Genomic DNA, 24,088 nt, shown 5'->3' with positions numbered 1-24,088 from the left:
ACCAAATGACCTGGATTGCAGTTAGTTGAGATGACATTAAAGTACATTGTACAAGTGATCATTGCCGTTTGAGATTGTGTGCAGATTATTATAGCAGTTGTGAAGATTTCCACAGACCTGTGACTCTGAACATGCACACTTTCTAAGATTACATAAGAATACATTTATTATTGTTACAGTAACCTCAAAATGTTAGGGGTACGAATCATTTTAAGTGTTGCATAATACTGCTACATTATTTTGTAAGAGCCTCAATATGGCAGCATATGTTCACCTGCTTATGCTGCAAACAACCGGAAGCCACTGGGCTTTGAAGATGTGTGCTGGAGAGTGCTTATCTGGACAGCATACACGCTGAGTGATAGAGTTCTAATGGTTGTATTGCTTGAAGTATTCGTGATAACTGACGTTAGTAGGTGGCACTATTTGCAGTCACGTGCAAATCGTTCACTAGTCTAGTACGCACTATAACCACCGAGTTGATGAGGGAAGCTTTCCATGGTGCTGAACTCAGAATGGAAGCACACCGGACGGGACATGATTTTTCACAATCCGAATTGATAAATAATTTTATCTCTTTCTACTAAATATACTGAATCTAACGATTAGGCACCGGGTTCCTCCACACATATTATCAAAAATAGATTGCCAGTAGTGTTGACAACCGTTGAAATCAGTGGGGTATTATCTGGATATTCCTCTTATTGCCATTTTGGTTGGATACCCGATACAATTCCATATGTGGACCGGGGCTTTGATTGACTGTTTGACTCCCAATTGCAGCGCAGATTGTGGATTCTGTGAATGCAACGGATTGGAAGAAATCTGTGGAGGGCGTAGAGCATATTTCCCTCAATGACTGTATGATAGTCCTCCTCCCCCCCCCCCCCCTCCCCCCAACACCGAATACACCAGCCTCACAGCCACTGCCACCACCTACCCACCCCAAACCAAGGATGAAAGGAGGAACACATTGTATAGCGAGATAAGTGCAGACCATTGGATGGGCGTTCATATAGAGACCAATAGTGAAGCGTGCATCAGCCGCGAGACAAAATCTATATTTGCGAATATTATCAAACAACATACACATAGGCCTATTGACGGATCATGATTATTGACGCACCTTAATTAAAGTATTCTATATCGGACCATGGAATGTTCTTTGTCATGGACCTCGGGACTATTGATGTGCTTCGTTGCATGATATAGTAATGTTTTCATGAGTACACTGTTGTGGGTGGGATTGTGCTGCAAACGATTCAAAGCGTAGGCTATATGTTTATGGATTCGGGTACTCACACCACGAGGCCCCATGGAACCTGCGACAAATGTGAATATGGTGCAGTAAACTTCGAGTAAAGGATGGTTATGAATGCGCGAATTAAATAGTGTCGGTACAAATAATAGAACAATAATGGATGATTTTTGTTACGTGATAAATTGCATAGTGACTAAGCTTGCGCTGTAATGCGAAGTTTACATGGGTTTTGATATCGGCGCTGACAATATATTTCTGTGTGTCAACGTAAACATTTGGATTATCTTTGACTGAACATAACAGTGAGAGTTGTTAACCAAAGACTGGTTAGCTCTACATGGCTTGTCGTTATTTGGCGCGGGGGAATTCATTAAACATAATGCCTTCTCTTCGTTTTGCTAATCTGAACATTACGTTTTAATCTTAAAAACAGGAAAAGTAGTGCGTGCGTTTGGGCTTTGCGCTCCTCAGGAATCCTGTGATTTGTGTGATTGGCCAACATCAACATGCCCACCTCACGCTCGGGCGCCAGCCCCGTGGAATACTGGGTCGATGGATCGCGCAGAGATGTCTCCATGGAAGAGTTCTACACCATGGGTCCTGAACTGGGAAGGTAGAGTACTGAACGGTTCCTTTATTGACACCAATGTGTAAACACCACCAGCATCATAACTATCAAAAGGGTTGTTTCTGGTCATGTTCTGTAAAAACATACAGTATTATGAGTGGAATTCCATCCATTGGGATCTAGTTCGACATATTCATTTATGGCTATAGCTAAAGGGTTCATTTTGAAATACCATGTTTAAAATGTCAGTATTCATCTACTGTGTCTATCACATAGTTTAGATTTGATAGTCTGAGACAGACAGAACACACATTCATGTACAATTCATCCATTGCATGCCGAGTTCAGGCCATGGACAGCTCCTCCTGACAATTCACCTCCCATATTCTCACCTCATAAGTGCCCTAATAATATTATTGTCAAGACACATTCAACATGTCAACACACGATCTACACTCTGTCAGAGATCTTCACTCTGTCAGAGATCTTCACTCTGTCAGAGATCTTCACTGTCAGAGATCTTCACTGTGTCAGAGATTTTCACTCTGTCAAAGATCTTCCCTCTGTCAGAGATCTTCACTCTGTCAGAGATCTTCACTCTGTCAGAGATCTACACTCTGTCAGAGATCTTCACTCTGTCAGAGATCTTCACTCTGTCAGAGATCTTCACTCTGTCAGAGGAGTAAACAGTCCAACATGTTTGCTATGGAAATAGACAATCATGGTAAACGGCTCAACATATGTCTTAATTATCACAGGACAACAGTGAAACGTGAGGACATTAGTGCAAGTATGGAAAGGAAACTGGTGTTAAGACCCATTTTCTGAGGCTTTATATGGAATCTCTCATTCCCATTACCTCTGAACCCTCCACTCCCCTCCGTCCATATGCTCTATGGCTTAAGTACGCTTTTACATCACGTCCAGATTGACAATGTCAACTTGTTAATATTTGTTCCTTGGAGTGAGAGTCAGTGGAGTGTTTGGAGGTCTGACTGTCAAATGGAGTGGTCATTGGAGCCCTTCTGTGCATTCATGCATTTGATGAGGTAATTTGGCAACAAGTGTAAACAACAGTATCCCACCATGTCAGAGAGATAGGTGGTCTGGACTCCTGACTGAAAACACCTGCACGCTGTAATTCCTGATTCACACTATAGGACAAAACCAATCCAAGCCAAGCAGAGCTGTACTGGGCTGGCCTGGTTACACAGCCACCATATAGTTGGTGGGACCGTGCTGGAAAGGACAATGTGTAAAGAGAACATCCAAACCAGCACAGTGCAGTTCAGATTGGCCCTGTAGAATGAGTCAGTCATAATGTTTCCATTGGACATAGCTGTGGAACAGGTAAAAGCCTCAGAATGCAGCTCTAATGCTGCCATGTCTGTTATACTACATCTCATTTCACTTTATTAACAGTTCTCTCCTCACCTGCAACTGCATAAAGGATGGGCACCAATTCTGTCACCAAATTCTGTGTGCGACTGAAAGGAGAGATCTCACTGTCAGCAGTAAAACATAAACTGTATACCGAGCTCTCAAAAAGCTGGCTATACGTGCCTCTATAGGACTTAAATAGATAACACTGGACTAAAATCCAGTGATATGGTGATTACAAAATGTTGCTAGAATTAGCAGTAACAATTTTACACCAACAGTGCATATTGACTCAGAATCGGATGTTTACAGAATTAATCATCATCTGTGATCGGCATTTGATGATGTATCTACAGTTGGTAAATCGTTAGTCAACAATAGGCCCGTTCAGCCACAGGTACCGGCTTCATGCATGTATGCATACTGTACATGTACATACCCTACTCTCAGCTTCCCCCGGCCTCCCCATATAAGGGCATGCATAGTCGTTAGGTGTCTACTTTTCGAGGAGAGGTGTCCTGGTTGCCAAGGAGACCCTACAGCTATTAGAGTAGAGTCGAGAGGGCTGGGGATGATGCCTGGATTGTATTAGCAGGAGCAGGACAGCTGGAGATTCAGGGACTCATTTCCTAAGCAGGCCAGGGCACAGCGCTGTGTCCACATTGGGATACTAGCGAGGGGAAGTCTCAGATGTCTGCTGGCTGCTGCCAGTACTCATTATTACACTGTGGGTTTTACCATGACCTGCCTCTTAATAACCACCTAGTTCAGTTTTACGCAATTGACTTCCGACTCCGATTGACCAAAATACCAGTTGTGATAACGGTATTAAATAGTGATAAATTTACATATTTAAAGTATAGCTGATGATGATATACCGGTATCAAATGTATTCTTAAATCCAAATACTATTTCCATAAGGTCTCTTCACATTGATATTTAAACACACTTTTATTTAGAACAAATATCCTTCATTGGTAAGATACCAGCGACAGATATGAACCAGTGGGACTCTTCTAAATCACGTACTGTACATTACATAGATACAGCACCGAAACACGGACTCAAACATAAGCATCTGTATGTGTGAGGTCACATGGGGTGCTGCAGTTCTCCTAGGCAACCCACAACTCAGCTGCTACTGGTGTGGCTGCTGCTTTAACTAGTTGGAAATATTAACAATATACACTGAGTGTACAAAACATTAAGGACACCTTCCTAATATGTGACCAACCGGCTCGATTCGGTCTTATGTAGCAACATTTGAAATTTTGTTTTTTACATAGAAAAAAATGTGAGACTCAGAGCTAGAAATAGTAAATCATACACTACAGTTGAGGAACAATGAGAAATTAATTCTGCTTTGGAAGTTGATAAACTTGTAACCCCACTTTTGAGAAAATGTCCCTTGAATGTTTTGATACACCTACTGGAGAGCTCTGCTTTGTTTACACACATTCAGCATCGTTCACACACTCTTAAGCCTTAGCCGCACCCATCTCTTTAAAGATTCACATGTGAGGCCATGTACTAAACAGTGTACTAAACAACCAAATATTTCAAGACTAAAGGCTGGTTTATACTACGTCTATCCACGTCTGTAGACAGTTGTTGCAGTGACATCATGAACATTCTATTGTCGTCCCACATCAAACAGACTGTATGACATCAGTAGCCTGGTGGTCCAAAATAGCATATCTGGTGTATTTTAGCACCAATAAACCCATCCGTTTATAAATGCATTCAGTAAATGTCAATCTAGCAAACCAGGCAACTAAAAGCAACTTTCTGAACAATGTTTTGGTTCGTTTCTGGCTTGTTACGTTCCTTAGCTGAAAAAAAGCACGTTACATAGCTGATGTTATGTTAGCTGACTAGGCAGTTCAAATAATGACTATATCATAGCTGACAAGGTCTTAACTTTAGCAAATTTTTATTAATTATTACAGGAAAATAAACTTACAACATCATTTACAAGTTAATGGCGAGCTAATTACAAATAATAGCTTACGGTTGTGAGTGTGACAAAATAAAAGCAGGGCATTCTACAGGAGAATTTTAGAACTTGGACACTGTCTCGTTGGCCTAACGTTATATCCTAATTTGACTTTGGTGCAGGTCATGTTGTTCTTCACATTACCGTCTCTGGTAAACACACACTATATCAAATAAAATCGAAGTTTATTTGTCACATGCACAGGATACAGAATGTGTCAACGGTACTGTGAAATGTTTACTTGCATAGTGGAGTCTTTTGTTAAGACATGTAGCTAGCTAGCTAAACAATGAACCATAATCCCAACTCATAATGTTACTACCATGCATGAATCTGCAGGTAGCTAAAGCTAACCAACTAGGTTCAATGTTAGCTACGTAGCTAACATTAGGCTATAACTAGCAATGCAAAATGGCTTTCTAAGATACAAATAATATTATTATACAGATCATACACATAACGTTAGCTAGTGAGCCAGCCAGCTAACATTAGCTAGCTAGCTAACAGTACACTTTAACTTGAAATGGAAAATACTTTCTAACAAAATTAGAAATGTATAATATCTGAAAATGTAGCTAGCTAGACTCTCTTACCCGTATACATGGATGAACGCTTTTCCCTCTCTGTCACAGATGCCATAGTTGCCCTTAGTTTGAAGATGTAATCCGGAGACACAATGGTTTTATACAACCGCCTTCTGTGTGTTCTGTTTTCAACTCCCTCCGCATATTTGCAATCAAATGCCAGAATTCTCTCCATCTACATAGCACTCATTCTCTGCTTCCACTGGGCATTCCACTGACTTCAAAACTCGGTCATCTTCCTCTGTGACAAAAACACTGTTGATCGCTGTTTACTGTCTGGTTCAGTGAAACTGTTTTTATCTAAATCAGGGATTTCCTCATCAGAGTCAGAGAGAGTCAGCATGGCACGATCGTCCTCCAGAAAGTGGAGAGCATTAGCAACAATTTTGCAGTTCTTTGTGAGATCTTTCAAAAAGCTGCATTAGAAAGGATTACCTACACATACAGAGCAGCTCATGTTATAGACAGAAGCGTGCTACATGGAAGACCAATCCGAACTCATCTCTCGGGCATGTCCAGCCCATCCATTTTGCCCTCAGAACAGATTTGGTCGGGGCATGGATTCAACAAGGTGTGGAAAGCGCTCCACAACGCCATGTTGACGCCTAATGCTTCCCACTGTTGTGTCAAGTTGGCTGGATGTCCTTTGGGTGGTGGACCATTCTTCATACACACAGGAAACTGTTGAGCTACCTACCAGCGTTGCAGTTCTTGACACAAACCAGTGCACCTTGCACCTACTACCATACCCCGTTCAAAGGCACTTAAATCTTTTGTCTTGCCTATTCACCCTCTGAATGACACACATACACAACCCATGTCTCAATTGTCTCAAGGCTTATACATTATTCTTTAACCTTTCTCCTCCCCTTCATCTACACTGAATGAAGTGGATTTAACATGTGACATATATAAGGGCTCATAGCTTTCACCTGCATTCATCTGGTCAGTCTATGTCATGGAAAGAGCAGGTGTCCTTAATGTTTTGTACACTCAGTGTACATTTGGCCAGGGAATTATCTCTAGATTTCCAAGTAGATTTCAAAGCAACAGACAACACAAGACAGCCCAGTCACAAATCAACAGATTACTCATGGTTTGAGCTCATACTTAGAGCTACCCTCTGCTCGCTCATGTAATGGTGTCATGGCTCTGAATAGCTTTTCCCTCTACAATGACTTTTATATCCATCTTTGCCATAAGAATGTGGATGGACATCTAAGGGCTCACCATTGACACTCTACATTGGCCACATGTTACATGGAGTTGTCATTGTAATGCTTTAGATGGAGGTCAGCTTAAACGTTATTACATAGTTTGTTTATCACTGAATTAAGTAATTACATGTAACAATCTGTTGTTCTTGATTTACTCTGTGTATGACTAAACGTGCTTATAATAAAATGATTTATACATATATGTATTTACTTATGTTATGAGCAAATTACATTACTTACAAACAATGAAATAATGATTCATAAGCATGAGCAGAGCTAAAATGCTGAATCATTGCACTATGGAGAGACAACCATATGATCATAGTTGTTGATGTGGATTGATTGTTCTTCTTGCCAGGGGGGCTACGTCAGTGGTGTTTCGCACTGAGGAGAAGCAGACACAGAAGCCCTATGCTGCAAAGGTCCTGAAGAAGACTGTGAGTCCTTCTTTTGGCATTTTGAACAGCTGAGTTAGACTATGTATAATATCATATTAATGCACTCGTCTCATTCTCATTCATTCCATTTCAGATTGACAAGAAAATAGTGCGGACTGAAATTGGAGTTCTGCTGCGACTTTCCCACCCAAATATTGTAAGCGTTTACAGTTTTCTTTTTAAACGTTATTTTTTAAATATTTTTTTTAAATATCTGAGACACCACTAAAAAAAAATGTAAAACCCTTTTCTAAGCCTCACCATAATTGACATGAACAATAGTGGTGACTTGTTGTTGGACACTAGTAACAAAAATGTTTTGATATACACTGCTGAGTATGCAGACCATGGACGAACTGGGCATTTTCAGCTTCCAGGAATTGTGTACAGATCCTTGCTACATGGGCCGTGCATTATCATTCTGAAACATGAGGTGATGACGGTGGATGAATGGCACAACAATGGGCCTCAGGATCTTTTCATGGTATCTCTGTGCATTCAAATTGCCATCGATAAAATGCAATTGTGTTTGTTGTCCGTAGCTTATGCGTGACCATGCCATAACCCCACCGCCAACATGGGGCACTCTGTTCACAACGTTGACAACAGCAAACCACTTCCCCACATGATGCTATACATGCTGTCTGCCATCTGCCAGGTATAGTTGAAACCAGGACTCACCTGTGAAGAGCACACTTCTCCAGTGTGCCAGTGGCTTTAAAGGTGAGCATTTGCCCACTGAAGTCAATTACAACGCCAAACTGCAGTCCGGTCAAGACCCTGGTGAGGACGACAAGCACGCAGATGAGCTCCCCTAAGACGGTTTGTGGAGAAATTCTTCAGTTGTGCAAACCCACAGTTTCATCAGCTGTTCGGGTGGCTGGTCTCTGACACTCTCGCAGGCGATGAAGCCAGATGTGGAGGTCCTGGGCTGGCGTGGTTACACGTGTTCTGCGGTTATGAGCACGGTTGAACGTACTGACAAATGATCTAAAACGACATCGGAGGCGGCTTATGGTAGAGAAATTAACATGAAATTCTCTGGCTACAGCTCTGGTGGACATTCCTGCAATCAGCATACTAATTGCACGCTCCCTCAAAACTTGAGACATCTGTGGCATTGTGTTGTGTGACAAAACTACACATTTCAGAGTGGCCTTTTATTGTCCCCAGCACAAGGTGCACCTGTGTAATGATCATGCTGTTTAATCAGCTTCTTGATATGCCACACCTGTCAAGTGGATGGATTTGAGAAAAACAAGCTTTTTGTGAGTATGGAACATTTCTGGGATTTTTTTATTTCAGCTCTAACATCGGACCAACACCTTATATGTTGCGTTTATATTTTTGTTAATTTTATGTTGTTTTATTAACTATTTATAAGAGCATGATTGAAATGAACATTAATGGTGACTTCTTCTTTCTGGTAGCATTAATATTGTTGATATGTTATCTTGTGTTTTTCCAACATTTAGTGTTTTTCTTCCTCATCTTCCTCTCATCTTCCTCAGATCCGCCTGAAGGAGATTTTTGAGACCGAGACAGACATCGCCCTCATCTTGGAGCTGGTGACCGGAGGGGAACTCTTTGACAGGTGATTACGCCCAAAATATACCACCCCTATGACCCTGTCTAATCCTCAAATCCTTGCTGAAATTGGTTTCAATTTGGCGGGGCCAGAGGTGGAACCAGTGGCCTCATGCGATCCCCCCGTTCCATTTCCCTGCTTTGTCATTAGCAGACATGTATGACACTGGTTTTATTAAGATGCAGAGTATAAAAGGATTAGAAAATGAAATTTGTAATGGCCCTCAACAGCACTGTTACCAAGGAAACGATTAGAAGACTGTTTGGAGCACAGGCCCCACCCAATCTGTAGAACTCATTATGAATATTACGCAATATCATAGACCGTTTCTCTACTGTTCTGTTTTATTTTGATATAATAGCACTGTAAAGAAATGAAAACACTTTCATCTCTTTATCCTCCTATCACCTTATGGCTTTAGCAGTAACAACTGCCTACAATTCTCTCCATGTTTTCTGACTTTCACAGAGTTAAGAATTTAATCATCTCTCAAAGTGGGGCATTTGAACTCCGTGTAACATTTTGACTCCCTGTAAGTTTGTCTCTTTCTGCTCTTTCAGGATTGTGGAGAGAGGATATTACAGCGAGAGAGATGCTGCCCACGTCATCAAGCAGATTCTGGAGGCAGTGGCGGTAAGAGATGTGATTGAATGGCCACTGATGAGCTGTTGAGTAGGACTGTGCCTCATGAAATCAAATGCCTTGGAATTTAGAATGACTTCTTAGATGCACATCACGCCTCTATGCAGGGAAGAGAGAGGTGCTGCTGCTGCTTCGTGTCTTGTCTTTCAGTATGATTGCATCATTTGGCTTCAATAGAAGACAGGTCAACATCGAGCTGAGGGAGACTTTTCAGTGATGATGTTTTGAGAAAGCTTGTTCAATCGAGACGGTCTCTTATCCTTAGGAAAATTATAGGAAAATACACATACTTTAAAGCTTAAAGTTACATTTGTTTCAAGTTTGCTCTTATCCATGGGCTACTGTGTCCAGTCACTGCACTGAATAATGAGACTTAACTGTACACTTACTTTGAGTCATAATCACATTTCATCTTAAAGGTCAATATGTTCAGATTGTTATTTTCGGTGTGGGCCATTATGTGCAACTGCAATCACTGCACTTAACTTGCAGCCGGCATTGAGGGGTGTTTCAGGCAGAATGATACCTGAACAAATGTTTTGGGGTTTAGGACTTGGCAATGGCATCAATGAATATCAACCAGAGGAATAGTGTTCGAGCCTGTATTGTAATCCCATTATACATGCAGCTACAGTAGAGGCTTGGCTGCACACACACACACCCACTATGTTTCTCTGGGTGGTAGATATGGGTCAGATGTGTCATCAGCCTCAGTTTGAGGAATGGCAGATAGGTGTGTGTGTGTGAGTGTACGTGTGCTTGAGTGACTCTACGCACGCGTGTGTATCCGTGTGCATGTGTGTTTAGTGCGCCGCAAGTGTGAAATAATCCTCTCAGAGAGCCATCAACCCCCCCCCACACACTCTTAATCTTCTGACTAAGAGAGGGAGCAGGGATGTGGGCTGCCTGTTATGTAACAGTGAGTATGTGCCTGTCTGACAACCAGGCCGCTGCCGTCCGGCCCATTAGAACACTGCTTTTGGTTTCTAAAGCATTCTTAACACTGGTGGCGGTGGGAAACATTTAATCCACGTTTGCTTGTTCCGTGCGCTTTTAATCTGGAGTAAGGGTTCATCATTTGTTTATGATTGTGTGTGTGTGTGTGTGTGTGTGTGTGTGTGTGTGTGTGTGTGTGTGTGTGTGTGTGTGTGTGTGTGTGTGTGTGTGTGTGTGTGTGTGTGTGTGTGTGTGTGTGTGTGTGTGTGTTGAGGCATGTGAGAGTGACAGAGAGAAGGGGCAATCATTTCATCATTTGTTTATGATTGTGTGTGTGTGTGTGTGTGTGTGTGTGTGTGTGTGTGTGTGTGTGTGTGTGTGTGTGTGTGTGTGTGTGTGTGTGTGTGTGTGTGTGTGTGTGTGTGTGTGTGTGTGTGTGTGAGAGTGACAGATTTCATCATTTGTTTATGATTGTGTGTGTGTGTGTGTTGAGGCATGTGAGAGTGACAGAGAGAAGGGGCAATGCAGAGTTCACGTTTTTTTGTTTTGTTTACGTGTGAGTGGACAAGCAAAACCACTCATAGTCTTTCAGTTATTTTCCCCTCACTGCTTCATCTCATAGTTAATCACCTCAGAGCTACTTTTACCATCATGTTTACCTTCAGTGTATATGCACTGCATGTTCCCTATACACAGGAAACTACCAAAATATAGGAAACACTTGAGTAAATGAGGGATACAAAGTATATTGAAAGCCGGTGCTTCCACACAGGTGTGGTTCCTGAGTTAATTAAACAATTAACATCCCATCATGCTTAGGGTCATGTAAAAAAATGCCCAGTTATTTATGATTATTTTGGCTACCATGGCTAGAAGAAGAGATCTCAGTGAATTTGAAAGAGGGTTCTCAAAGGAGCATAGGGGGTTTAAAAGGTGTCTCTGTGTGTCTTAGTTACTAGAACTCAACCCAATTGAACACTTATGGGAGATTCTGGAGCGCCGCCTGAGACAGCGTTTTCCACCACCATCAACAAAACACCAAATTATGGAATTTCCATTTGGCATTTTGCCTCTGTGCGTAGGCCATTCCATAGGGATATATAGTGCATTCGGAAAGTATTCAGACCCCTTCACTTTTTCCACATTTTGTTACGTTACAGCCTTTAATCCTAAAATGGATTAAATTGTTTTTTTTCTCCTCTCATTAATCTACACACAATACCCCATAATGACAAAGCAAGATTGTCTTGGCTGTGTGCTTAGGGTCGTTGTCCTGTTGGAAGGTGAACTTTCACCCCAGTCTGAGGTCCTGAGCGCTCTGGAGCAGGTTTTTGCTCTGTAGGGATATGCAGCAGAACCAGTAGGTTGTTACTTGTGACTCATATACACATGTGCAGGAGCATTTTTAATCACAGCAAGCCGATATAGATGTCTAGCACTGACATTGTTTTACAATATCACCTATAAATCCATGAAATCATACATTTTTTTCTGTAGATGAAATATGCCTATTTAATCAAGCCTCCATGAGTCCACAACATTTTCCCTTAAATCTAAAAGAAATGTGCCCAGAAATCTTTCAACATGATTCATGCTTTAGTTTGTGTGTAAGGAATCACCATAGAGATCAAGGTGTTCTGTCCTGTATCTAGCAGGCTGGTCCTGATTCTCACTGTTTTTTTTGTCATCTCGTTAAAAAACAACATCTGTCCAGAGCCCAGGCACACAAACTTAATTAACACAGCTCGACACCGCTATGAGTCATGGGTGTACTTTGGACCCTCCCCATCCAGCCAAGCTAGCGTTCTGCAACGCAGAGCCGGCGCTAATGGTAGCTGATTCTCTGATTTACGACCTTTCCCCCAGGCAGACAGAGCCGGAGCATCTCAGGAGAGATGGGTTCAAAAGGTTCTGAGCGGGGACCCATCAATAGACAGTCTGGCAGGGGAGTGAATAAAGTTTTCCATTAGAACAAATAGCATTCAGGCCAGGCACTTAGCGCCGATGCTAACTAACTAATGGCAGACCCAGGGCGTAACCACAGGCTTTCTCGGAGACGTCGCTGGCTAATTTCCCAGAATGAGTCCCGGCGTTCGCAGCCGGGAAGGGAAGTGTGCGGTAATGACAAGTGAGCATGGCGCTGCGTGGGTGTTGTAAGCCGCCCCAGTAGGCCTCAGCGGGTAGTCACCGTGGAAACTGGGCAAATATTTTGACTAGGTCATTTAGAAGTCTCCTCATACGGCCTCTCTGGGTGGCTGATGAGGCCCACTGTATAGATGTACCTATACTGGAGAGGTCCTGACCTTAGCACAATCATGATGATGACTGTTCAAATGACAGACCTTATGAAGACCCAGTGGTGGAAAAAGTACTAAATTGTCATACTTGAGTAAAAGTTAAGATACCTTAATAGAAAATGACTCAATTAAAAGTGAAAGTCACACAGTAAAATACTACTTGAGTCAAGAAAAATCAAGATCCAGAACAAGGAGGGTACAGGAGCGAAAGCTGTGTGTATTTTGTGTGACAAACAAGATTGAAATATAATTTTTTGCCTGTTTGGAACAGTGTAAAAAAACACTAAATCTCATTATAAGTAATACCAGTCTGTTCTAACGCCCCAAAAATTGTAAAGCCTTTATTACAGCATAGCAAAGATTAAAAACAGACGAATCTGTGAAATTGCTTAATCCAACATTTTGTCTTTGCATGAGGCTTGGTGCTCAACAGAAGCAGGATCTGTTTCATTTCTGTAGATATATATGGATGATTTATAAAGCCAGGCACATTGAACAGTTTGGCTATTGATTATATACCTAATTAAGTTGGGGTTTGCACTCTCCTCACATTTCTTAGGCAAAGTCCTATTTGCACGGGACATGGATTACTACAGAACGTTGGTAATGGAATTATTACCCCAGAATGTCCAAACATTCGGACAGGATTCGTTTTTTCCAAACTGCCCCCAGTAATTATTTTTTTATTTTTATAAACTGACAGTTATGAAGGAAGCCTTGAGTTTTTTTTTCTAAGCGTGAATATATTTCATCAAGTATAGGCGATAACAGGGCTACACTGAAAACTCCAGCTTGGTTCCCAAATTTCTGAACCAAACCATCTTTGGTATAGTGTCGCCATAATATTTGAATTGAGGAAGTGTTATCATAATCATTAGGATATTTTAGCGATCCGCAGTAGACATCCTAAATGCCCCCCAGTCTTCAGATGTGAGCTGAACAGTGCACTTGCACTTGAGATGGGTTTTAAGGCTATGGATGCAAAAGTGAACTGATCATTTCCAAACGTTCAGTGGCGGAACTAGAGTTTTATACATGGGGTGGCCAGGGGGTGGCCAAGGGGGTGGCCAAGGGGGTGGCCATGGGGGTGGCCATGGGGGTGGCCAAGGGGGTGGCCATGGGGGTGGCCAAGGGGGTGGCCAAGGAGGTGGCCAAGGAGGTGGCCAAGGGGGTGGCCATGGGGCGGCCAAGGAGGTTGCCAAGGGGGTGGCCAAGGAGGTTGCCAAGGGGGTGGCCAAGGAGGTGGCCAAGGGGGTGGCCAAGGGGGTGGCCAAGGAGGTGGCCAAGGGGGCGGCCAAGGGGGCGGCCAAGGGGGCGGCCAAGGCTACTTCAGGGGTGAAAGCTATGATTGCTGATTAGAGGTAGAAGTGATATTTCACTTAACCCAGAGCTCTTCAATGTGGCAGATAGTGTTAAAAGGGTTGTATGCTGGGGTTAATTCACTAGAATTCTTTAACATACTATGAATAGTCAGTGTCTCTACCTCGGAACTGCAGCTCAATTTCTTTCTTTCTTTCTCACACACACACACACACACACACACAAATATTCTCTCTTCTTCTGTATGTTCTTCTTCTTCTTCTGTGTCTCGCAACCAACGTTAAAATTCTCTCTTCCTCGTCCTCGATTTGAAAAATGCGCCGCCGAACGTCAAAATAAATGCTTCTTTCAACTAGAGGTGAAATGAGATGTCAATCAGCATCAAACTGCCAGTAGTGAATGAAACCCCGGACACCACTCTGTCTCCGCCCCTGCAAACGGTTAGGTCAGTTGTATGCTGCTTTGCGAGCTATTAACAGCAAGGATTACATTAAATAGGCGCAATATTTTTTAGTTATTGAATATTGGCAAATGAGTAAGTAAAAAAATATTGCGCTTATTTAATGTAATGTAAAGAATGAGCAACACCTGTCAAACCAAGACATTTCTCACAAAACACATGTCGATTCGCACGGGACTAGTATTATCATAGAACCTTGGAGTTCGCCAAAAAACAGTAGGTTATTCTGGCTGGAATTGTTACTCTCCTGCCATGTACAAATTGCCGCCATGGCAGATTCGGACGGGACTAAAATGACAGATGTGGTGTTTTGTGCTTGTGCTCATAATTACATTACCCGACCACCCCCAGTATACTAATCCCGCCCGAATAAGGCTTTAGGCTGTTTCCTCGTCTCTGCTGCTGCTGCCTTCACCACATTGTTCTCAATCTCAATATGCTGGTTCAATTTGCTATTATGCACATAGCAACATAGGGAAAGTCGTCAATTCTACAGCACATTGAAGATTATGCTTCAGAACCACGGACAGCAACCATATCCAACGCGGGAAATGCGCATTTGTTATAAAATAATATTCGATTTTTTAGTGTTGCACCATTATTTTTACATAATATAACCACATACAATTTCAGTATCACGTCTTAGAGTGAGGGACTGTGCCATCCCCGTGGTCCCCGCAATGATTTAGTCTACTGCGACAGGCACGAATCAGAATATATATTTCGTGACTGCTCGACTAAAGAAATGTTGGTTGACCAACAGCCTATCGACCAAACAACTAAATGGGGTCAGCCCTAGTTTTTTTAATGATACTTTTTACCCCCTTTTCTCCCCAATTGGTAGTGTGTGAATTGGACAATTTTCCAGTCAAAATGTAACAAGTACTTTTGAGTGTCAGGGAAAATGTATGGAGTAAAAATTACATAATTTTTCTAGGAATGTAGTAAAAGTTGGCAAAAATATAAATTGTAAAGTACAGATCCCCCCCAAAAAACGACTTAAGTAGTACTTTAAAGTATTTTTACTTAAGTACATTACACCACTTTGAAGACCTGTCTGGTCGAAACAGCTGTTGCCAATAAACCACATGGGAGAATTGACTAATGTACAGAGATCTTTTTACTGTCCTAATGAGTGTTCTGTAACCATGTAATGAGGATATTAGGAGCCTGACCAGGCCAGTTCACTGCCTTGCACTGTGGCCTAGCTAAGCCAGCTCCATCATGATCGAATTACTCCACCAAAAACCCAGAACATGCAAGGACACAAACACAGACATATTACCAAACTTGCATAAACTACAAACTTGCCACAAATAAAAGATTGTGGAAGATGATCAGTGAGGTAATGGTGTATTGATAGGGGAAAACATAGGGGTTCAACAATCAACAGTCCAGAGAGCAACATTTAAATAACTGAAAACCTTAGACGTACCTGAACCTCTGATTCTTTGAATGGAAGAAAAACAAGATCTAGTTAATAATCCAACAGAAATCTAAAAGGACATTATCAAGACCGTATATTAACACATTCTATTCATAGTTCCATAATTACATTTTTTTGTAGGAGCAATGTTTCCTTTAAATTTCACTCTATGCTTTCATGGTATAGTTAGAAAACGAGTCCAGTAGTCATAGTTGGAACTCTCTTGACTCTTGAGTGACAGGGAGGATGTTAGGGAGGATGTTAAGAGCAGATAAAGAGCCTCTGAGCTACTGCAGCAATGGGCCCCATCTGTTGAGTCTATTTTAGATCAGGGGCTGCTCATTTACAGTTTAAATTAAATTAAATGATGCCCTGATTGGTCTGAATCCCTCAGGTACCACAGCAATTCTCTCCTCAAGCTACGATCTGTTTGACCTGCTCTCTGTTCTTCAAGGTTCAACGCCCGAACAGATCTGTCATCTAGTCCACACACACGTTATTGTTGACTTTAAACTAAAACGGACTTGTTCTCTTGGTAGAAGTGTGCCGAGTTAAAAAGGGCCTGTCTTTCTTAGGACATTTAGCTTTTTTTGTACTCAACTACAACTTCAACTCCATATTTATAGGTGGCAGAACTTGTTTCCAGCTGCATAACTGTGATGCCCTTGAACAGTACATTGGATGACCTGGTTAACTGTAACTAGGGCTGTAGCAATACATTTTGATACCACGTACAGCAAGGGTGTCCAGACTTATCTGCAAAGGAACAGTGTGGGAACAGGCTTTGCTCCAACCAATGTAGCATTGTATCGAGACTCATTCAGAGTTAAATCATGTTGTATCCTTGAGTATCAATCCAGTATTGAATCATAGTTCTGTCAGATGATTAGAAACTTATTGATTTCCATTCTGTAGAGGCTTGGCTCAGTTAAACAGTATCCCTGTCCCTGAGCTCTGCTGGCCTGTACTGTGGGGGAGGGCTAGAGAAGGTGGCCTCTTATGATCCCACATATTGTATTACATGACTGAAAAGGTTTACTTTGAAACTTATCTGTCCCCATTTTGAAAAACTGAAAACGAAATGCTAATGGTAAAAATAGATCATTTCTTCTAATTGTTGTTGTGTCATTTTAGAAGGTCATTCCAAACTCCAGTACTGGTTGTGACAGGCCGACTTGTCCATATGAACTGATAAGGTCATGTCAACATGTCACCCAGGGTGTGTTTTGCGGCATTTTGTTTGCTTACTGTGGCCGTAATTTAACATTTAAATTTGGGTCATTTAACAGATGCTCTTATCCAGGGCGACTTACAGTCAGTGCATTCAACTAATGTTGCAACTGTTTTGTTCTCTTTTGTTTTTGCCACAGTATTTACATGACAATGGGGTGGTGCACCGTGACCTGAAACCAGAAAACCTTCTGTACGCTGACCTCTCTTTGGATGCCCCGCTTAAGATTGGTAACTACATGTACCTGTAGGCTGTTACACAACTGACACCTTCCTAGATAAACGGACTGTCTCCTAGATGTCTCCTAGATAAACTGACTGTCTCCTAGATAAACTGACTGACTCCTAGATAAACTGACCGTCTCCTAGATAAACTGACCGTCTCCTAGATAAACTGACCGTCTCCTAGATAAACTGACCGTCTCCTAGATAAACTGACCGTCTCCTAGATAAACTGACCATCTCCTAGATAAACTGACGTTACATCTGTTGGGGACATTAGGTATACTGTATAAGGCATATGAGGAACATTTCTTCTGGTGCGCTGTTTTTTTGCGTTACTGATTATTTGGTCTAATCTCGATTTCGCAGGGTGGCATTTCCAAAGTGGAGGGGTTAATTTGGCCTTCAGAGGATGGGGTGTTGACTTCGCCACTCACACTAGGCAAAAAATATCAATGCTTCCTCCAAAACTAAATCTCGAATTTGATTCTGGGTTCCAAGATGAATTCATTAGTGGCAGGAGTCAGGGATCTGGACTTTTGATATAGTATGAGTGACTTGGTTTACTACTGTCTTTCCTGTTATTGATGTCCATTCCATTATTCCTAAGTAATAGTTAGGTAACAACATGAACTATCCCTCTGTATCATAAAGAACATGTAACATGAATGATAAAACTATTAAAGATGATGAGGCCAATGCTCGTCTCATCCTTTCAAATGTACACTGAGTGTACAAAACATTAGGAACTCTTTCCATGACATAGACCGGTGTCCATGACATAGACCGGTGTCCATGACATAGACCGGTGTCCATGACATAGACTAGTGTCCATGACATAGACTGGTGAATCCAGGTGAAAGCTATGATCCCTTATTGATGTCACTTTTTAAATCCACTTCAACCACTGTAGATGAAGCGGAGGAGACAGGTTAAATAAGGATTTTTAAGCCTTGAGACAATAGAGACATGTATGTGTGCCATTCAGAGGGTGAATGGGCAAGACAGAAGATTTAAGTGTATTTGAACGGTGTATGGTAGTAGGTGACAGGCACACCGATTTGAGTGTGTCAAGAACGACAACGCTGTTGGGTTTTTCATGCTCAATAGTTTCCCATGTGTATCAAGAATGGTCCACCACCCAAAGGACATCCAGCCATGGTCCAGCATCCCTGTGGAACACTTGACACTTTGTAGAGTCCATGCCCTGATGAATTGAGGCTGTTCTGAGGGCAAAAGGGGAAGCAACTCAATATTAGGAAGGTGTTACAATGTTTTGAACACTCAGTGTATAATACTAACACTAAACCATTATCTGATCTTCACAGCTGACTTTGGCCTCTCAAAGATAATAGATGAGCAAGTTACCATGAAGACGGTGTGTGGCACGCCTGGATACTGCGGTGAGTTATAAATTGACAGATATATCCCAATGTGAATACAATTGTAGGATCAGGGTCGCCTGGTGTGTTGAGTCACATTCCCGCAGTGTTTATTGATTGGTGCTTCCCATTGAACCATAACAAAACAAATTGCAAGGTCACACTAATGAAAGGAAATAGAGACCACAGTGTGACTTTAAAAGGGGCAACCTGGCTTGGAAATATTGACATATATTATTATATAGACACAGAAATTGTGAGATTGATATCAGTCCAATGAATCGTCTTTAACCACAACAAAGCAAATTGTTGGGGCGCACTATAATATTTGTAAAAAATATATATATATCAAATGTAATATGAGATGGATGAAAGGGATAAAACACAGAAAGTGAATGGGGTCACGGGGAAAGGAACAGCTGCCTCCAGGTGCGTATGTAGTCTGGAGGCTGCAGCACTACCACTAGACCAGCCCCGGGATCAGGGCCGAAATGTTTCATGGAGGTGCAGCTTTCAAGGAAATAACATTCATAGTTCATAGTGTGTTTATCAGGATGAGCTGTCCTGTGTGGGAGCTGACAGCCGGCTCTCACTCTCTCCCTCTCCATCCCTCCCTCCCCGTGTCTCACCCTGCAGCTCCAGAGATCCTCAGAGGCAATGCCTATGGTCCTGAAGTGGACATGTGGTCTGTGGGAGTGATCCTGTACATCTTGTGAGTTAAAAGAAACGACACTTTAAAATCGTGCCCAATATCTGCGTGTACTCCGTGGGTAGCTGGCACTTTGATGACAAATTGAAGTCCTCTCATCACAGTATTGCAGCTAATGTAACTTTAGATATTCCCCTTTCTCCTATGGATTCTAGATGTAATATGCAAGTCTATTAGAGAGGTCTCTTTTCTGAAAGTATCCCGTATCTGTCTTTAAATCAAGTGAGAGTGGTGAAACAAATAAATCATTCAAGGGAAATGTTGCCTCTCCCCTCAGGTTGTGTGGGTTCGAACCATTCTTCGATCCGAGGGGAGACCAGTACATGTACAGCCGCATCCTCAACTGCGACTATGAGTTTGTCTCCCCCTGGTGGGACGAGGTCTCCCTCAACGCGAAGGACTTGGTGGGTTCCACCGTTTACTTCAAACAGAGGCTTTTATTATGAAAAACACTTATACTGTATTTGAAGGTCTGCTTATAAACATTATTGCTTTCTTTGACAATTATGTAAATGTATGTACAAAGGCTGTTTGTTATTGATTACAATACCTTTTAATACTCGGGGCTCTATTTTCAACTGGCGTTAAGGCTGCGCTAGTTTCAAACGCATGTTTTTTGGCAACTTTGACCTGTTATGCCTTGATCACACAGACAGCTTCATTGCATTTTGGTACACCAGAAGTACATTCATTTCCAATGGAACGCTGCATTAGCTTTGCAGCATTGCGTTACAGCATTGCGTTGCAGTATGGTGTGGTGCGTACGTTGGATTTATTGAATGTATGTGTCAGGAACGGAAACGGTAGAAGAAGGTGAATGTTGAACTTTTGTTGCACACATATCCAGGTGATGCTGTCGGTGTGATTGAGGCATTACAGCCAGGTATTTGGTATTTCACCTATCTTATATCAGCTCGCTGGTGCTCAGATGGGAGGGGTGGGAATATTTGAGGTGTGTCCTTACAGGGGCGGCAGGTAGCCTCGAGGCGAGAGCGTTGGGCCAGTAACTGAACGGTCGTTGGTTGGAATACCGGAGCTTGCTGTGCTCTTGAGCAAAGCACTTAACCCTAATTGCTCCAGGGTCACTGTGCAGTTGTGACCCCACTCACTGCGGTGACTCCCCCCAAAAATAAGCCTCCATTTTGTTTTGCTCCGGGCCGGATTCAATCAACTTTGCTTCAGCACATTTAATCTAATAAATGTTCTTTCTTTCTTTACACAATTACTGTCTTTATCAGACCTGGGTCAAATACATGTAAAATACTGTTAATATTCGAGTTGTGCTGAATTTTATTTGGGGTTTGCACTTTTGGAACTATTCCATTGCTGCCACAAGGTCAACTAAGTCAAAAATAACCTCTCTCCCGTTGGCTGTCCCCTCAGGTCAGTAAGCTGATAGTGCAGGACCTCCACAAGAGGCTGACGGTGAAGGAGGCCCTGGAGCACCCCTGGGTACTGGGCAAGGCTGCCCGTTTCTCCCACATGGACACGACTCAGAGGAAGCTACAGGAGTTCAACGCCCGGCGCAAACTCAAGGTGAGCGAGGGGCTTGATGATAGCATCAAGAGTGCTTTATTATTTTCGAATAATAAAAAATTGACCATTAATTTGAAAAATGTAGTGCTCGATTCAATCCGTATCACTGAAGTTCAGTGTTATAGGGTGGCAGGTAGCCTCGAGGTTAGAGCATTGGGCTAGAAACTGAAAGGTTGCTGGTTTGAATCCCGGATCCGTACCCTTGAGCAAGGCACCAAACTCCAATTGCTCGAGGGCCACCGGACAATGGTGAGCCTGGCTGAGACCTGCCACTCTCTGTGGGTAACTCAGGGGGAGGTGGGATATGCAAGAAACACATTTCCATTACACGTGTGTAACAGGACAAATATAAGCACCCTCAAATTATTATTATAGCGAGATTGAAAGTACATTTCTGATTAAGTTGACTGAATGCAGTCTCTGCAAACGCGGGAACAATGCCTTTAAATTTCAATTGCGCTATAACTCTGAACATCAGCGACACGGATTGAATTGTGCCCTCACTCAGAGTAATGCACTTTTGACAACAATAGACATCAACAAACATTGCAGTTCAAATGATTGTATGCTGTCCTGATCCTCTTGAGAAATGTAAGCTTGTGGCCCAACCATTGTTTTGAATGGAATGCATGAACCTAATCACCACTATTGTTACATTGACATTCAGATTCTGGCTGAAGCACAGCTGTATGCCTCGTCTCTGAGGCAGGCTTGGTGACTGACAGCGGTGTGCCATGTTTCTCTGACTTCAGGCTATCATGAAGGCTGTGGTGGCCACCAGCCGTATGCACGAGGGCTCCCGGCGGCGCACGGACAGCTGCGATATGCCCGGCTCTGACAAGACCACCTCCAGGCAGAGCAGCATGCAGCAGGACCCTCCCCAGGACTCTCTGGAGGGCCAGGCCTGCCAGGGAACGGACACTTCCCAGACCCAGGAGGACGACCAGTGCCCCCCACCCCTCCCGCCACGCTGCCCCATACCCTCCACCACCAACCCTCCTCTATTGGCTGGGGGTCTCTTCCCCTCCCGTCCACCCACCAGGCCCCCGCTAAGGGGAGTTGATGGGCAGAGACAGATGTCGGTCATCCCCAAGACCGCAGTGGTACGGCCTAGGGTGCCCCAGAAGAGCTGCTCCTCGGTGGACTCCACCACCACCAAGCGGGAGCCGTCCTCCCCGGTCTTGACCACTCCCCCGAGCCCCAAAAGCCTCGGCAACAGATTCTCCATGGGGGTGGAGTCTGGCAGCAAAACGGCACAGTGTCAATGAGTGAGCGGCAGGTACCAAACAGTACGAGCTCCTCACCTACTGTAGGAGCTCCTAATGTTATCCTAAAATGGCCGACGTCATTGTGAGAGTCAGGTGAGATGGTAGAAGATGACAACATGGAGGAGGAAGGATGAGAGGGAGAATGGATGTCTAATCTCGTCATATCTGTATCTGTTTAGACCGGGGACAAACGACTACTATACTGATATTTATTGTTCCTGTGTGCGTAACGAGTTCGGATACTCATAACGAATTTGCAAATTAACTTTGGTCTAAACTTTGTTGCCAAGTTGCTTTAACCTCTTAATTTTCATTGCTTTTCAAGACAAGGCCTCTCTGAAAAGGACAAGGCCTCTGAACTGTTTTACTTCAAAGGCCACATACTTTGTATTCTCTGCACCTTTCTACAATTCAATGTTGGAATCTACAGACTTCATATGCAAATATGTGAATGCATACACATAATCCTCTCATTCAGGTAGTAAAGATATTGTATTTGTGAGCTTATGAATGTAGTCAAGGTGTATTGTAATGTTTATTTTGCAATAATGGTAATGATCTAATATTTGCACTGTATACGTTGATTAATCTACATAGATCACAACAACAAGCATTCACACTGCTAATCGTTTACTATTTAAGTCAAACTGCACTTTTATTCCTCTGGAAATGTACATGACTGACCAGAATAGCTTGTTTGTGGCTCAAACAAATTTTCCCTTCATTCATTGGTTGTAAAACATTATTGGGTAGTTACCCATCTGCTGAAGGAACGCACATCATATTCACCTCGTCTCTACAACCTCACTGGAGCTAGCACTCTACCTCTGTGTGCAGGGGCTTCCAACCCAGTAATGGCAAAACCTGTAAAGAAACTGTTGGACGAGGTGAGGTTATGAGGCAAAGCACAGCCTTTCTGCAACAGAATCATATTGTAAGTGGCAGGTACATACCTGCGAGGCGAACCCTCATTTTCATTGGCTAAGGGCTTTTCTCAATGGAACTCAAATAACTGATCAATTGAGTGTCATTAAAATACAGTCAATTTCCATTTCAAGGGCCAACCTTCACCTGCTAACTTGTATTCTCACTCTAACATTGCCAAATAGTAAGCCTGCATTATACTGCTGAAATGTTCATACATGTATAAACCATTCATTTACACCTATGAAATGATGTATAAAGTATGGCTGTTTTACTTATCATAATTATTGCTTAAAAATGCATTATTTGGGGGTTGGGAGGGGGGTGTAGTTAAGTTGTGTTTGTTTTGTAATTAATTTGTTTCCCGTTTTTCATTCATTCAAATAATTGTAGCCTACCTTTTGAAGGTGACATATTTTAGACATGAGATTGATTTAACGGTCATAAGAGTATTGAAGGTGTACAGGTCTATACATTTTGTATGTTTGATCATATCACAATAATCTGATTTGATTGTCTTGTATTCTACAGAAATATTTAACACAGCATCCATTCAAGATGGTAGTTGCTGTGTGATGACATAAAATTAATAAAACATTTACTTAGAAGTCCAATATTAGCCTGGAAGAGTTATCAGTTTTATAACAAACTGCCAATATGAGAATCTCTAGACGCAAAAGAAACGCACACCTATTTAGGCGAGGT

The 24,088-nt window shown here is 42.4% G+C and overlaps 1 protein-coding gene across 1 annotated transcript; it reads left to right on the top strand.

Moving 5' to 3' along the window:
* Positions 1 to 919: 919 nt before the first annotated feature.
* LOC139540449 (calcium/calmodulin-dependent protein kinase type IV-like) lies at positions 920 to 23,997 on the top strand. The gene is made up of 12 exons (XM_071344284.1): positions 920 to 1,333; positions 1,695 to 1,874; positions 7,365 to 7,443; positions 7,538 to 7,600; positions 8,955 to 9,037; positions 9,592 to 9,664; positions 17,483 to 17,573; positions 18,893 to 18,967; positions 19,583 to 19,658; positions 19,933 to 20,059; positions 21,039 to 21,191; positions 21,944 to 23,997. Exons 2-12 carry the CDS (start codon positions 1,768 to 1,770, stop codon positions 22,457 to 22,459), a joined length of 1,443 nt encoding a protein of 480 aa, XP_071200385.1. The 5' UTR covers positions 920 to 1,333; positions 1,695 to 1,767; the 3' UTR covers positions 22,460 to 23,997.
* The last annotated feature ends 91 nt before the right edge of the window (positions 23,998 to 24,088 follow it).

Source organism: Salvelinus alpinus, chromosome 15 (genome assembly GCF_045679555.1).
Source record: "Salvelinus alpinus chromosome 15, SLU_Salpinus.1, whole genome shotgun sequence".
Classification (NCBI taxonomy): Eukaryota; Metazoa; Chordata; class Actinopteri; order Salmoniformes; family Salmonidae; genus Salvelinus; species Salvelinus alpinus.
This window is presented reverse-complemented; position numbering and strand designations above follow the sequence as displayed.